This window comes from Triturus cristatus, chromosome 6 (genome assembly GCF_964204655.1).
Source record: "Triturus cristatus chromosome 6, aTriCri1.1, whole genome shotgun sequence".
Lineage (NCBI taxonomy): Eukaryota > Metazoa > Chordata > Amphibia > Caudata > Salamandridae > Triturus > Triturus cristatus.
The window spans coordinates 1248894789-1248911293 of NC_140589.1; the positions used below are offsets into that span (position 1 = coordinate 1248894789).

A 16505-nucleotide genomic window follows, 5' to 3' on the forward strand; every position below is an offset into this window, starting at 1 on the left:
ACTATCAGCCCATAGGACTGCTGACCTGGCTAATTCTTGTTCATCCATGGAATCGAGCATATGATACCCCCTTCGTTCTCGGAGTAATTTATCAGCAGCCTGGAATAAGTGTTCAGGAGACCTTATATTCAATATAGGGGTTTGGAAATTTTTGTTACATTCTGGGCGTATCGGACGTATTGGATCATTAAAGCCTCTAGTATTATTACGGGGTCGTCCTCTACCTACATAAGCCATCGTTTCTAATTGTCCTGCGGCCATCTCTGATTCTTGCTCCACCTCTCCCTCTGATTCAGTTCTGTCTGCCTCTAATCTTTCTTTATGTATTTGTTCTACTTCTTTGCGGATCTTTCGATACATGGCGACTATACACGCCTGTCTATCATGTTTCCCTTCTGATATATTCTGACCCCATTTAGCTAGTTTCTGCATGGTATCATGATCTACCTCAGGCCTGTCTTGGTTCCTGATCACGCAGTTTATGAAAAAGCGTAACAGTTGTCTCTGTACATCCACTTTCTGGTATTCCATGGCTTCGTTAATACTTTCAGGGCCTCGCCCTGATTGGACAAAGTGATATATATTGTCTAGATGCTCAACCATTCCTGGTATCGTCGTTAAATACATTGTAGCTCGTCGTATACGTAATGATGACAGTAGCAGTCTGTCCTGTTTACCAGGCACTGGATCATATCTACAATCCACAAGATGGTCTTTAAACATGTCGGAAGTTGCTAGTTGGGGTGTACGTTGGAGTGCTAAATCTCTAAGGGTCAATTTATTTCCTCGCGGCGGCGTGGCAAAAATGTCTGTCGTACCTCCTGTAGCACCGTCTGAGGTGCTGGGCAAGAAAGGATTTGTTGGATGTAAGATCGAAATTGTAGATGCGGGAAAAACGGTAGAAACGGACGGACCTGTGGGAATGTGCGTAGGAGTTTGTTGTTGCGGGGATACAGACGGATGATCTTGGCGTTGAACACCATCGGTAAGCGGTGTGTGTGGTGTGGTATTAGCATATTCGGGAGCTACGTCGTCTAAATAGGAGGAAAGGAAAACATCTTTTGCGGTTTTGGGATGTGTTTTGGGATGTGCTTTTATCGGGAGCAATGGAGGTGGCAAGTCTTTCGGTATTTCCGGGGTAGCCTTAGGTAACCCTTCGGCCAGAAGAGGATACATACCATTCATAAGGGTATTTCTTTGTCTGTCTACTTGTTCTGCTTTTACTCTGGTACCTTCCTCAATTAATATATTTTCTCGGGCTTTATTTGAATTCTCCTTACTTTTCTCTTCCTGTCTGAGCGCTTTTTCTGTACGTCTATATGATTCTTTACGCCATAATTCAATGGCATCTTTCTGTGACTGTCTGGCTTTCTTTTTCCATAATTCTTCTTCTACTCTCATGATGCAATCTGCATCCCAGGTCCCAGCTGCGGGCCACCTCTGACTTTCTGGTAACTCCTTGGTGTAGTCCACCAATAAATCAAGAAATAATACGGCGTCTAGGCCATGCTTATGATACATAAAGTACCCTGGAGTGTCCCTAGGTGGAATGGGAACAGCTTCTTCGAGTACCCCTTTTCTAGTTTTGATCTGTCTTAATTTCGAAAAGAGCGGCATTTTTAAATCTGGTTACTTAATCTTGAACACACTTAATACAATAAACCACAATAATGAACAGTCATTCACACCACAATATGTAGAACGTATTAAACATTTAACATTTAACATTTAACGAACAATGATAACTAATAGGAAACTAGTTACTGGCATAATACTAACACTGGATGATACTTAATTTTATATACAAGACATACTAGATATACTGCTAAACAGTACAGATACACTGCTGAAACAGTGCAGACCGGATTTGTGTACCCAAACCCGTCTTGACCGGCACAAACTATGTGCACGTCTAAATGCCTCCCCGGCAACGGTACTCACCGGGTAGCACGGAACGGAAGGCCTCGGAACTGAACTGGACTGGACCGGACTGGACTCGACTCGACGCGGAACTTCGGAACCTGGTGGGCCTCTGTATACCTCGGATCTTGCTCTCTCAGCTAGGCTCTGGTCGGGATACTTCGCACTTCTCACCGCCTCGTCTGGGTGTTGATCGCAGCCTCAGTCACCCCCGCTTGGCCGGAGGGAGATACAGGAAATCCTGCGGGTACGCGTTGTTGTCCGTCCAGCTGTGGCAGGAGACCGGGCCTGCAACGCACCTCCGGCGCGTGAGATGAGAAAGTGTCCCTGTTCGGGCGCCAATTTATGTGGTAAATATTTAATTACCTGTACTATTTTTGATGCGGTAAAATCTAGTAAGAATAACTCAGTAAAATAAGAGGCAGAATCCGTGGTATTAGAGGTTCTGAAAGGCTTTATTCCTCTACAAAGGAATTATGATTCGAATCATAGGCATCATATTCCATCACCACGAGGGTTCAGGAAGGGAAGGCAATACATTATTGACAGGTAATCATATATATACGGAATAAATTGCAGTAAGACAGATGCAGGAGGCGTAAAAGTTGATAAGGCAGATAAGAATACACATACGTAATAGAAAAAGGCGTACATATAGGCGTAAACTAGAAACGTCATTATACATGATGTCACAAGTGGGTGGATCCATAAGAGAATCCTGCAATGTCAGCAGAAATACTTGGCAGAGATGCGCGCGCAGCCGCATGACGTGTGATTGACGTGCAACTAGAGGGTGAAGGGGACTTGACATTTAGCTCTACATGTGGAGACAGAAGTCTGGGGGGTCAAGTCAACCTAAATCCCAAATCATATCTAATATCTTATGTTTAAAGAACTGTGTTATCCAAAAGGAAAGGTCTCTCGGACGGAATCTATTCTATACTGACTGTTAGTGCGTGTACAAGCGTCTAAGTGTCTATATGAGATGCGAGGGGGCAGGAATCTTCCATGGTAACAGGAGCTATGAATTACTTGCATGAGGACAGTGAAGCCGGGCGAAGACCTTCGCTCGGTAGCTGGAAGAATGTTTACCTAAACTACTAGACAGGAATGCATTGGATGAGGAGCGGAGCAGATAATCTTGAAGGTGAAATACAGTTTTTGGCAGGCAACAGGCCGAGTCAGGCACCGTTAGCCGCGCAGGGAGTAGGACAAAGTTCATGGATACAGATGCAAGCTCAGACTGGAGCTGTCAAAGGTAGAAGGCAGGAAAAGGCTTGATGGCAGAATTCAGGGCCTACTCGCCTGAACTGCAAAATGATGAAAGTGAACCACATAAAGTCGGTGGCCTTTCATACTTAGGAACGGAATATCTGACCCATTCATGGCGGATCTGAAAGAGGACATGTTAACGGTGGACGCACATGTGTTTGCGTCTTCATAACTGGAACTGGAGGGAACATACATGTACTTGTAGCATATACAGGGAGCCGTTGGGGTCTAAGATAGGGGACATAACTGATCATAAAATTCATATTTCCTCAATTGGATGAAATTGTTCACTTGCTTCCACTTCCAGTATAATTCCACATTCTTTCAGCGAATGTACCTCCCACCTCATGGCCTCTTTCACCATAGTTGGAACATTTCTTATATTTCCCACTTTGGGTTTGTGAGCCTGGTTTAAGTTGCATCAAATGACGAAAGTTCTTAAAGCAACCTAGTTGTTTCTTAAAAACCTCTAGGAATTATTCTTTATAATACAAGTTTTAACTTGAACTTGAGCATCATCAACTCTTTCTTTCAGTGTGATACAGAGTACTTCATTGAGGTTCAAGAAATACAGATAAGTCTCTCTGGTGACATCAACTTATTATTCAATTGCCTTTAATAGAAATATACATTTTTACAGGGACTATTCTACATGCAAATTCCATTGTTCCCCAAAAGTAACCTAACATTTTGATTGATTCACCACAATAACCCTTCAAATTAATGTCTGGTTTGTACAACTTCACAATCTTTCAAAAACTATCTTCAAATAAAGTTTGGGAATTAAAGGTATCTTTTCACCCCAGTCAAGTAACATTGTACCATCAAGGCCATTGACTCGTACAAACTCAAATGGCCCTTCATTACCACTCTCTTTTCCTTGTAAAATTACCTATTCACGCTTATTATCATCAGATGGATTATCTACCGCTCTCAACTTTTACTTATCACAAACAGACCTACAACATTTAGTGATGTGACCTTTGCTTTCACGAATATTAGAGTGCTCTGCATCCTAGACAGATTTTTTTGATTGTTGGTTCACAATAGTTTTGCTTTTAACAGCCTGTACCTTTTTGCTATCCCCTCTGTCATAATGAGTACTGTCTTTGCAAATAACATCCATACGTGCTTTGGAATGTTCGTACGTTTTTGATAAGGTAAGAACTTCCTTCAACAAAGGGTCATCTTTTTGCTACGTAGATTCTCTCACGTTTTCTAAGGCACTCACCAACAAATGGATCTCATAAGCTATTTTCAGTAGATGTCCCAAAATTACATGTGGAGGCTAAATGTTCCTAAATATGTAATATATTGTTCAACAGACTCCCCAGATCTTGGCAATCTTCTACCAAAGTGATATCATTCAAATACAGTGCTTAGTTTGGAAAGTGCAAATCTAACTTCTTCAAACAAATCTTGTACTCATTGAGATTAGATGCTACATGCGGAGAAATATCAGGAAGATGTTCAAATACATCTTGACATTCAGGGCCTACGCAATGCGTTAATAAAGACACTTTCAGTTCAACACTAAGAGAAGAACCGCAGACTCTTGTAAAGAGATTAAAAACTTGTTTTCCATTTCTGCCTTTGTATTGCAGGAGAAACAGACATAGACAAAAAAAACAGAGGTGCTGTAAAATCTGGATAAGACAAACATAAGACAATCAAGTTACCAATACTTTTAAAAAAACAAGAGAACAAACACAAGTATTCAATAATAATAACTGAGGCTTCCTCTCCTAGAAAGAAATCCGGTATCCAGAGAGATACCCTATAACCTTTAGTACCTGGAATAAATTATTACCAAAATGTATTCTAAAACTGTCACTTCCTTAATCGTTTTAATTAACGAAGTATGTAGGAGGTGAACATTCTTAAATGTTGAATATCAAAATTGAGAATGCAGGAATTCATAAATGTAACTCAAGAATTGCACCAAAATTCAGTTGCATCAAGGTTTCTGTGAACCACAGAATAACAATGAGCAAATCTGTAACTTGATTTCTTTGCCTGATCCAAAATGGCTACCGGGGCACGATCACATGATGTACGACACAAAGCTCAAAGTGCCAAGTCAACGCTTAATGTAAGAATTGCAAGGTCCACAAGCAGAGATCGCAAGCGGGTTCTCGAGCCACGCTTGCTCGAGTGCAGGCCATCACAAAGCTAAACGCAACACCAAAGCTTTGCGAACTGCAATGGCTCGAGTAGTGCCCCCCGCAGCCGGCAGATAACGCATGCAATAAGAGCACACAGAGGTGCACATGAATGCCCAACTTATCCACCACGACGTTTTAAATATTACATTTTGAGAAATGAAATGAAGACGCTGACCTGATACTTGAATATTAGATGGTTGAAGCATGAAAATGCTTGGTTGAAGCGAGAAACAATGTCTTTATTACGAAAATCGGACGTAGTGACATTTGGCTGATGGATGAGATGAAATGAGAGAAAAAAATGTTGAGTTACTCGGTCCTGGTGAAGAGTTACTTCTTTTTCCGCTCCTTGCCAGAGTAAGTTCTCAGGAAGGTATGAATGTATGATGATCCAAAGCTTTTATTAAAGGTTACGTCCAACAGGCCCCATCAAAAGAAATTATCTACTGTGCAAACCTCAAGTCATAGACTGAATCACAACATTCTATGTTCCTACTAACTGTTCCACATGAGTTCTAACATTCTTAGGTTGCCACATTACCCAACTCAATGGCTCTCTTTTTATTGACTATGGAAGCATAAACGTCTGAGTGGACCCACTGGGGCTCGAAACTGTGACGAGGAGGTCAAACACAACTCCTGCAGTAAATGTATTAGTCTATTAAGGCACCAGACTCGGCTAGCTCATACACACTTGCATGACGAATGTCTTATAATGACGCACCTAAAAGGAGGAGACTTGCACTAGCCCACTGCATTATAGCACACACAACCTAGTCATCCTTCTCCCTACTTACGTGCCCATATTCATCTCTCCTAGTGCCACTGCAAGGTTCTGGAGCTCAGTGGACAGTTTTGATAATCGTTTCTCTTCATCTTGTTTTCTTTGATCATAATTTCCTACTGGTGCAGGTTCATCGCTCTGAAAGAAAATAATAATAATTTGCATCATATTTTCCATTTTGAAGTTTCTGAAACATTTGACTTGCATTTTCATTAAATGGTCCACCTGATACCATACAATGTAAGCTTATTGTCCTGAACCTGACATCCCTTCGTTGGGGTGGGGAAGCAATATTGAGAGGCTCTCTTTTATCAGCCTTCACTAGTGCTCTGTGACGCTCAAACAAATAGAAATCTTTCAAGTACTTTTGGTGGCTACATGGCTTCTACCATATCAGCAGTTGAAAAACTCAATTGTCTAATAAACCATACGTTGTCGGAAGCCACTCTTTCTGAGCATGCCTTTCCCATATTTCTGATAATACTTAGAACACAAAGCATTCTGTCACATGAAGTGAGCGCTCCAAGTGCTACGTTTTTGCATGATGTCTGCCCCAGTTCTGGACTGCCAGGTTTCTTAAAATACTTGAAGAGCAAGAGCAATGCTATTTTGCCACCTTAGACCGTCGTAAATGGTTGCTTTTTACAGGAATTGTAAGGAAAACTGCTGCTTTTGGCTGGAAATGTAGCAGCATTTGCTGACACCACTAACAACAGAATATAACGCAATATCAGACAGCAAGTAACAAAAAACCCAATTAACCTCTTCTGTGCCCATGACGAGATAGTCTCGTCATGGAGCACGGTCGCGCTGTGCCCATATCTCGTCATGAAACCCACCCGCGTGGGAAACGCCCGGCACAGGAGGGGGAAAGGGCGTGGCACCGAAGGGGTTAAAAAACATAACAGAGCACAACATAACAAAACAGTAAAAATAGAATGCAACACAACAACTACAGTATAACACATCACATTACAATGATACAGCACACAAAAGCAACAGCATAAAAATAATACATCACCACAATAAAATGCCATAAAACAAATGTACACAAGCATTCTTGTCAAACACTATCACCTCCAGAAATATCATAATTTAGGGCCCAATAAGGATGGCATGTAGACTTCCGTCCGCCCGCTACCTTATCGTAGACGGACCGCCCGACAGGCTGTCGGCAGTCCCGCACTAGGCAATAACGATGCCACCACCACCACGGCGTTCACAATGCCTATTTTTTGCATTGCGGCAGGTGCTGCTGGCTACAGCACCCGCCGCAATGCAAAAACGTGACACTTTTCATATACCTGCACTACATGGCAGGCACCATGCGGTGGCCACAGCTTAGGGACAGGGGGAGGGGAGCCGGCTACGGGTCCGCAAAGCCCCTTTCCACCTGCCTGTTCATGGCGGGTTAACCGTCATGAACAGGCGGGTGGAAAGGGACATCGGAATCCCTACAGCAGTGCCTGGTAGGCTCTGCCACCATTGCAGGGACTACGAGCCCCTACCCCGCACCGGCGGGCTCAAGGTGCCCGGCAGATGCGTGGTGGTCGGTCATTCCAACCACCTACACACCGCCCTACATCATAATGTGGCAGGCAGTGATTCAGTCACTGATGGCAGTGGGACCACCACCGACGGGCTGTCAGTGGCGGTCTCACTTCCAACGTAATCGGGCCCATAGTGTAAAATGTGATTTACCTATCACCTGGACATGAAATAGCACAGTTACAAATGTTTTTGATCTGACCCTGGGTCCGTATGTATTTTCCACTCAGTGACATTCATTTTAGGAGGTGTGTGTTGTAAATCTGATTCGGTATTTATTTATCGACTGAATTGATTTTGAAGCAACCTTCTTTTTTTTTTTTGGGCAAATCTGTTATTGAATTTTGACATTGGTACAACTTAGATCTTAGATCATACGAAATAGCGAGCCGTGCTGGGCACCACAGTCAACATGCAGGGCACAGTGGTATTGTATTGCATTGTTACAGCTCACATTCAGAGTTATGCACGAAGCGGTCAGTCATGTGATTGACAGATGTATTTGCAGCCCGTGCTAGGAGACCGGTGAGGGGTGAGAAACCCGAAAAGAAGGAGAAAAGGAAGGCAGTATGATCACATCATTGTCCACGTATTGGGTGCCTTCTAGGGCACAAATGTTTGCGAATGTCCGTTGCCGCACATACGTGCAGGTACTGTCCCATGAAACCAGTAGAAGCACTGGTGCTCAGCTGCAAATGAGTGCCAGTAACAGATTGATTGTTAACGATAGAAACTAGGAACTTTGCATGCGAAAAGGAAAAGGGGTAAAAGAAATAAAAAGGAAGAGTGCACAGTGTAAACATTTAACCTTTAACATTTAGCCCGTAGCACCCCCCCTCTTCGTGTATCCGTACACTACATGGTTCATTGCTCACATGCTCAACAGCGATTGACTATTACCCCAGGCCTAGAGTGAGTGTTTGAAGCAACCTTCTTGCGGTGAATTTATCTCCTCAGGTCTTCTTTGTGCCAGTCCTTTCATCATGAGTGTGTCCACACCTTGGAGACAGGTATGCCGTTGCCATCGAAATACACAAATGTTTACCATCCCCCCAACTGGTGTATCTTTAAAGGACCACCTCTACCCATAATCCTCTGGTTTTGTCAGACTCATTTGGGAGAAAATTGGCAAGTGCTTCTTGTCTTTCGTAGTAATTCCATCTTCCCTTTTGTGGACGTTTAGGTATTTCCTTCTTGCTCCTGCAAATTTGTTTCTTGGAGGACAAATCTGGCCTTTTTTGTCTGTATTTTATCAGGACTCGTCGACATCCTTTGTGTGTGCTTTCCTCCCTCTGGGACTCTGGGCTTGAGATTGGTACCCTATGTTAATAGGTGCCTCTTCAAGCTTCTCCTGTATTTTGTGTACTTTCCTGAGTCCCCTGGAGTTAGGGGTTGTGGTATTGTTGGACCTAAAGTCCTAGGGTAGCTTGGCTCAAGTGGAAAGGCCTCATTCCAGAGTAACATGCCATGCTTGTATCACACTCACCTCAGCACTCCAGCGTACCACCACTAAAAACGACACTACACCAGAGAATTTAGAAAAATTAGAAGAGCTTTATCTTTCCTTCTATCATGTTTTTCTTTTCCTTCAAATGAAACCAATCAGTTTTTATCTATATCACGTTAGGGTCAAAACATTTCATCGTGACTAGATTGGCATTGCATAAATATCTTAGACCTGGTATGAAATCAAGCGCACCATCTGGTGGTCAAACAAAGCACAGCAAATTCCATAGCGCTTTAAATAGAGTTATTAAACATAGCGCTACTCATAGCGATTTCATAGCATCTTAAATAAAGTTATTAAACTTAGCGCTGCACAGAGCGATTTCATAGCACCTTAAATAGAGTTATTAAACATAGCGCTGCACATAGCGATTTCATAGCACATTAAATAGAGTTATTAAACTTAGCGCTGCACATAGCGATTTCATAGCACCTTAAATAGAGTTATTAGACTTAGCGCTGCACATAGCGATTTCATAGCACCTTAAATAGAGTTATTAGACTTAGTGCTGCACATAGCGATTTCATAGCACCTCAAATAGAGTTATTAGACTTAGTGCCGCACATAGCGCTGCATATGGCAGAACATTCGCACTTCAATTATGGAATCAATAACACATCAGATGTGGAATCAATAGCGCTTTAACACATGGCAAGTGCTGGACCCTTCTCCCTGTGGGGCACCTCGTGAAGGGGGACCGTGGTCCAGTTCAGTCACGCTCTGGGGTCGAAGGGGGCCTCACGTTGGATCTCCCCGGGGGAGGGGCGTGCTCCGGGCCTTGTGGGCCTCCCGCCCTCCTCCCCGGAGATTACCTGTGTCTTCTGCCTTTTTCAGGCCCTTGCGCCGGTCTCTGAGGCTTCGGGCCCGGGCCCACAGATGTCGGCTGGGAGTCCCGCGTTGCGGGGACTCCGGCAGATCTCCCCGTCAGCTCCGCATCGGGGAGGGATCCGGCAGAGGCGCGCCCACAGCCGCCAATGGCAGTGCGGCCTGCGGGGGCGCGGCTCACAGATTGAATCCTGCAGCGGCGGGGGCGGCGTCGCGCAGTCCGCCCCCGTCACGTGACGGTGGATCACGGCTTCAGGCCTACGCGGCCTTCTTTGAACTCCGGCGGCCCTCTCCTCACAGAGAGCCGCGCCGATGAGGCTGCGACGGCAGCGGCGGGGCCCCGGACCTCCCCGCGGGCCCAAGGAACAGGCGACACAGCCCAGGGCCATGGCGGTAAGTTACCCTCTGGGGCAGCCCCAACGGGGGTGGAACAAATTAAGGGGTGGCGATGTTCTCAGCGCCTAGCGCTCCCTTCTTCCTCACACAAATTAAGGGGTGGCGATGTTCTCAGCTCCTAGCGCTCCCTTCTTCCTCACAGCGATGCCCTGGCTCAGGGCAGGTGGGTTGGGAGGTGGCAGTCCACACGCCAGAGGCAGATCAAGATAGGGGGGGCCCAGGCCCAGTCAGGGAAGTAGAAGAAAAGGTCGTAGGTGTTAACTCCTTTCCCCGGTTCTCTTCAGGGGTCCTGGCTAGGCGGGGAGCACAGGTTAACGTGATCCCAGGGTCAGAGGCTGACGGCAGGGCTAGGTCACGAGGTAGGGGGCAGTGTAAACCGAGGGGGGAAGAAAGCAGGCCCTAAGAACAGTCAGTTTCCCCCTCCAGCGCACCTACCTCCCCACTCAGGTGCCTTACTCCTGACTACCTCACTTCACACAAAATGGCCAACGCACCTCACCTCTATATATAGCCTGGGCCCTGACTGTCCAGAGTGGCCCAGAAGGTTCTGGAACTCCTCATGTCAGCCTATGGCCCAGTCTCTGAGGTGATAGTTTAGGCCACCATTTTGCAGAGGAGCTCTCACTCTCCCTCCATTTTAGGGAAGCACCTTGCGCCACACCATCAATTAGTGATAATGGGGCACCCAGAGCCTCTAAGTCAACACCAAAAAAAACTAGTGGACAGAAAGATTAGAGGGTAAAGGAAGAAAAATGAGGAGGGGACAGTCAAAAGGCTGGCAGGTCTAACACACGTCCCCCCAGCTGAAAGTGGGGAGAGCTACCCAATCCCTTGGGAGTTCTCATCACTAAGGCGTAAATACCTGGAGAGACCGTCAGCATTGGCGTGGTCCACTCCTGGGCGATGTTCCACCCTAAAGTCCATTCCCTGTAGGGAGATGGACCACCTCAACAACTTAGGATTCTCGCCCCTCATTTGCATCAGCCACCTGAGGGGCCTGTTGTCGGTCTCAACCAAGAAGTGCAAGCCAAACAGGTATGGCCGCAACTCCTTCAGAGCCCACACCACCGCAAAACCCTCCCGTTCGATCGCACTCCACCTCTGTTCCCGGGGGAGTGGTCTCCTGGATAGGAAAACCACAGGTTGGTCCAGACCTCTTCCTTGAGCTGCGACAGCAATGCCCCGATGCCATGCTCCGACGCATCCGTTTGGACGATGAACTACTTGGGAGAAGTCAGGGGCCCTGTGGACAGGCGCCGCACACATTGCTTGTTTCAAGGTGTCAAAGGCTCGTTGACACACCTCGGTCCAGATTACCCGTCGAGGGTGCTTCTTTGATGTAAGCTCAGTCAAGGGAGCCACGATAGTACCATACCCCTTGACGAAGCGTCGGTAGTAACCGGTGAGGCCCAGAAAGGCTCGGACCTCCGTCTGAGTCTTGGGGGGTTCCCAGGCCATGATGGTTTCAATCTTGGCCTGGAGGGGTTGCACCCTGCCCCGACCCACCAAGTGACCGAGGTACACTACCGACCCCTGCCCGATCTGGCACTTGCTGGCCTTGATCGTCAGGCCTGCCTGCTGCAGGGCCTGAAGGACAGCCTGAAGGTGACCCAAATGGTCCTCCCAGCTGCTGCTGAAGACGGCGATGTCATCCAGGTAAGCAACCGAGAAAGCCTCCATCCCGGAGAGGACCTGGTTCACCAGCCGCTGAAAAGTGGCGGGGGCGTTCTTGAGCCCAAAGGGCATCACGCAGAACTGGTAGTGACCCTCAGGTGTGGAGAAGGCTGACCTTTCCTTTGCTCCATCTGTCAGGGAGATCTGCCAGTACCCGGATGTAAGGTCAAAGATATTGGGCAGCTCCCAACCGGTCAATGAGCTCATCCGCCCTCGGGATAGGATGAGCATCGGTCTTTGTCACAGAGTTCAGTCCCCTGTAATCCACACAGAACCTGAGTTCTGGGGTAGTGCCCGGCGGGGCAGCTTTGGGTACCAGTACCACCGGACTGGACCAGGGACTGCTTGAAGGTTCAATTACTCCCAGCTCCAGCATCTTAGTGACTTCACCATGGATGCTAGCCTTCACCTTATCCGACAAGTGGTAGGACTTGGACTTCACAAGTGGGCTGTCCCCTGTGTCCACATCATGGGTACACAGATGAGTCCTTCCCGGGATAAGTGAGAACAGTGAAGCGTACTGCTCCAGAACCTGGCGGCAGTCTCTCCGCTGTTCAGGAGTTAGAGATGGTGAGAGGATCACTCCCTCTACCGACCCATACTTCTCTTGGGACGCGAAAAGATCAGGGAGAGGTTCACTTTCCTCTTCCTCTGACCCATCAGTCACCATCATCAAAATGACCTCTGATCTCTCTTGGTGGGGCTTGAGGCGGTTGACATGAAGCACCCGATGGGGCTGCCTGGGGGTCTTAAGACCTTGCCCTTCTTCTCAATCACCTCAAAGGGGCCTAACCAGCGATCCTGGAGGGAGCTAAGCTTTCCAGGCTCCATGACCCACACCTTCTGGCCAGGCTCCAGCTTCACCGGGTAAGCATTTTGGTCATACCACTCCTTCATGACCGTCTGGCTGGCTTCTAGGTTTTCGGAAGCTTGCTTCCACAACCTAGCCATTTGGCTACGAAAGGCCAGCATGTAGCTCACCACATCCGGGGGAAGTTTTCTGGGAGTCTTCTGGGAGTCTTCTCCCATCCATCCTTCACCAGGCTGAGGGGTCCTCGTACAGGGTGCCCGTACAACAGCTCGAAGGGGCTGAAGCCCACTCCCTTCTGCGGTACCTCCCTGTAGGAGAACAGTAAACAAGGCAGGAGGACGTCCCATTTTCTCCTCAGGCTCTCGGGCAGACTCCTGATCATGCCCTTCAAGGTTTTATTAAACCTCTCCACCAGACCATTGGTCTGAGGGTGATAAGGGGTGGAGAACCGGTAGGTAACTCCACACTCCTTCCACATAGCCCGTATGTATGCTGACAAGAAGTTGGTACTTCTGTCAGACACAACTTCCTTGGGGAAGCCCATCCGGGTGAAAATCCCCATCAGGGCCCGTGCCACCGCAGGTGCGGTAATGGTCCTCAGAGGAATAGCCTCTGGGTACCGGGTGGCATGATCCACCAGAACCAGGATAAACCTGTGACCGGCAGACGCTGGTGGATCCAATGGCCCAACAATGTCGATGCCCACCCTCTCAAAGGGGGTGCCAACGACAGGCAGTGGTTCCAGGGGAGCTTTCAGCTTCATCCCTGTTTTCCCACTAGCTTGGCAGGTGACACATGTCCTACAAAAAGTGTTGGACGTAATCCTCATCTGAGGCCAGTAGAAGTGAAGGACAAGCTGAGCAAAGGTCTTGTCCTGTCCCAAGTGTCCTGCCAAGGGTATCTCGTGAGCCAATTCCAAAAGGAAGGCTCGGTAACGCTGGGGAACCACCAAGGCCTGGGATGATCCATGCACCGGAGCCTTGGGTTCGCTATAGAGGAGACCATCTTCCCAATATATGTGGAAGTTCCCCGGATCGTTACCCGCTGCCTGGGCTTCGGCCTGTCGCCGTAAGCCCTCAAGGGTGGTGCACTCCTTCTGGACCCGACAAAACTCCTCCCTGGTAGGTCCTCCCTCCACCTGCCATTCTGCAGGGGTAGGTAAGCCCTCCAGGGAAGTCACATCCCCCTCTGTGGACTCCGGGACCACCTCAGTTGCCCCATCCATCTTACGAGGTGCAGATGCCGGGGCAGGCTTCCCCTGTCCCCGTCCCCGTCTACCCTTTTTGGCAGCTGGTTGGGCCTTTGTCCCAGGCTCCAACCTCTGTGAACTCCCCCTCCGGGCAGTCACGGACCGCGTGTTGGCACAAGTCCACTCAGGCGACCCCAACATCTCCATATGAGCCTTGAACTCGACCTCCTTCCAGGCCGTATGTTCAAGGTCATTTCCCAACAGACAGTCGACCGGCATGGCAGGGCTTACCCCAACTCGAAGAGGACCCGCAACCCCTCCCCACTCAAAGGGAATCTGGGCCACTGGATAGTGACCCTCTCGGTTGTCAGCCATCACAACCGGGTGGACTACGTTGGGAACCACCTGCTCTGGGGACACCAGCTGACTCCTTACCATAGTCATGCTGGCTCCTGTGTCCCTCAGAGCCTCCACCCTCTGGGCATTGATGGTGACCCATTGCCTGTACTTGCTACTATTCGAGGGCACATGGGTCTTAGGAACCATCTCGCAGTCTACCAGGGACACTAATGTTAGCCCTGCCCACTCACCTCCCTTATCTAGGGGCAACTCCTCCCCGAGCACTACACTCGCCACCCATGGGGTCTTTCCTCCAGTGGGAGGGTGTGGTCTCTTGGGACACTTGGCATCCCCCTTGTAGTGCCCAATCTCGCCACACTCATAGCAACGGACATCCCTAGGCTGCTGCCCATGGTCAGGATAAGGGGGTTTGTGGGGGCCAACCTTAGGAGGGAAACCTGATCCCTTTCCCTGCGAACTCTTTTGGGGGCCTTTAGGGAACTCCTTCTTTTTGTCTCCCCCCTCTTTCTTCTGGGGAGCGCCTTGTCCGGTCCTTTGGGAATCCCCCCCTGTTCCTTTTGAAGACACCCGGGTACTAGCCCAGATGTCCGCCTCCTCTGCAAGCTTCCTAGGATTAGTCAGCTTGCTGTCCACCAGGTGTTAACGCAGCTCCGGAAAACTTTTCTCGAGGAGGTGCTCCCTCAAAAACAGGTTATACAACCCCTCGTAGTCTTTCACCTCACTGCCCTGCACCCAGCCCTCCAAAGCCTTTTTGGCGTAGTCCAGGAAGTCCACCCAATTCTGGGCGGCCAGCTTTTGGCTACCCCGGAATCTCTGCCTGTACTTCTCAGGGGTCAGCCCAAATTTCCTAATCAAGGCGACCCTCATGATGGGGTAATTGGTCTACTCCCGTTGTTCTAGGGCTAAAAGGGCATCCCTCCCCACCGGAGGCATGTACCTGTACAGACCACCCCCCACTGAGCTTCCGGGATCCCATGGGCTCGTAAGGAGACCTCATAGGCAGCCAACCACTTGGCGATGTCGTCCTCAACACCATAGCTGGCAACTACGTCCTTTGGTAAGTGGGGTCTAGGCTCCCTGGGAACTTCTTTCTGTACGCTGCCACCAACAGGACTACTGGGGGTCCCTAACTGAAGGGCCTTGAGATCCAATTCTTTTAAATGGAGCTCATGAAGGAACCTCCGCTCTTCCCTCTCCTTCTCCAAACGGGCTAATTCCATCCTGAACTGCCTCTCCTCCCTCCTGTCAGCTAAGTCAGCCGAAGAAAGGCTTCTCCCTGAAGCGCTACTACTGGCGCTTGAAGGCGCCCTGGGTCCTGCAACCCTATAGCTGCTCTCAGTGGGAAGAAGTGACTCTGCCCCTTCCGTGGTGTCCAGTCCCGGACCCTCCTCCTCCCGTTCCCCGTTAGGGTGGGCCATCACCCAGGCTCTCAAGCTAGTCTGGAGCTCCTCTCTTTTTGCTCCCCGCTTGAAAAATACCCCCCTGTCCAGGCAGAATTCCTTTAGCTGAGTTATAGTGTACTCTTCTAGACTACCCAGCTCAAACTCCATCCTGCCAGGTGGGGCCCTAACAATGCGGAAAAGAACTCTCAAGGTAAGAGGAACCTTCTCTCAAAAGAAAGCCACACCACAGGACAGGGATAATTTCGGAAAATCCAAAAGAATCCAATCAGGGAGACAACCTGGAGAAAACTCCAATAAAAACAAAAATCAGGTGTAGGGTGCGTGGCGCACACTGAATTGCTGATGAGTAGACGCAAGCACAAGCTCAGAATCCCACCGCTGAACACCAACTTGTTGGACCTAAAGTCCTAGGGTAGCTTGGCTCAAGTGGAAAGGCCTCATTCCAGAGTAACATGTCGTGCTTGCATCCCACTCACCTCAGCACTCCAGCGTACCACCACTAAAAACGACACTACACCAGAGAATTTAGAAAAATTAGAAGAGCTTTATCTCTCCTTCTATCATGTTTTTCTTTTCCTTCAAATGAAACCAATCAGTTTTTATCTACATCACGTTAGGGTCAAAACATTTCATTGTGACTAGATTGGCACT

The 16505-nt window shown here is 48.2% G+C and overlaps 1 protein-coding gene across 2 annotated transcripts in view; it reads right to left on the bottom strand.

The window, feature by feature from the left end:
• Nucleotides 1-16505, bottom strand: part of NPHP1 (nephrocystin 1) — a 708547-nt gene that overhangs the window by 585974 nt on the left and 106068 nt on the right. For both annotated transcript variants that reach the window (XM_085612188.1, XM_085612187.1), the window contains exon 4: nt 6155-6279. In XM_085612188.1, coding sequence (XP_085468314.1) covers nt 6155-6279 — 125 coding nt within the window. The remainder of the gene's footprint in view (nt 1-6154; nt 6280-16505) is intronic.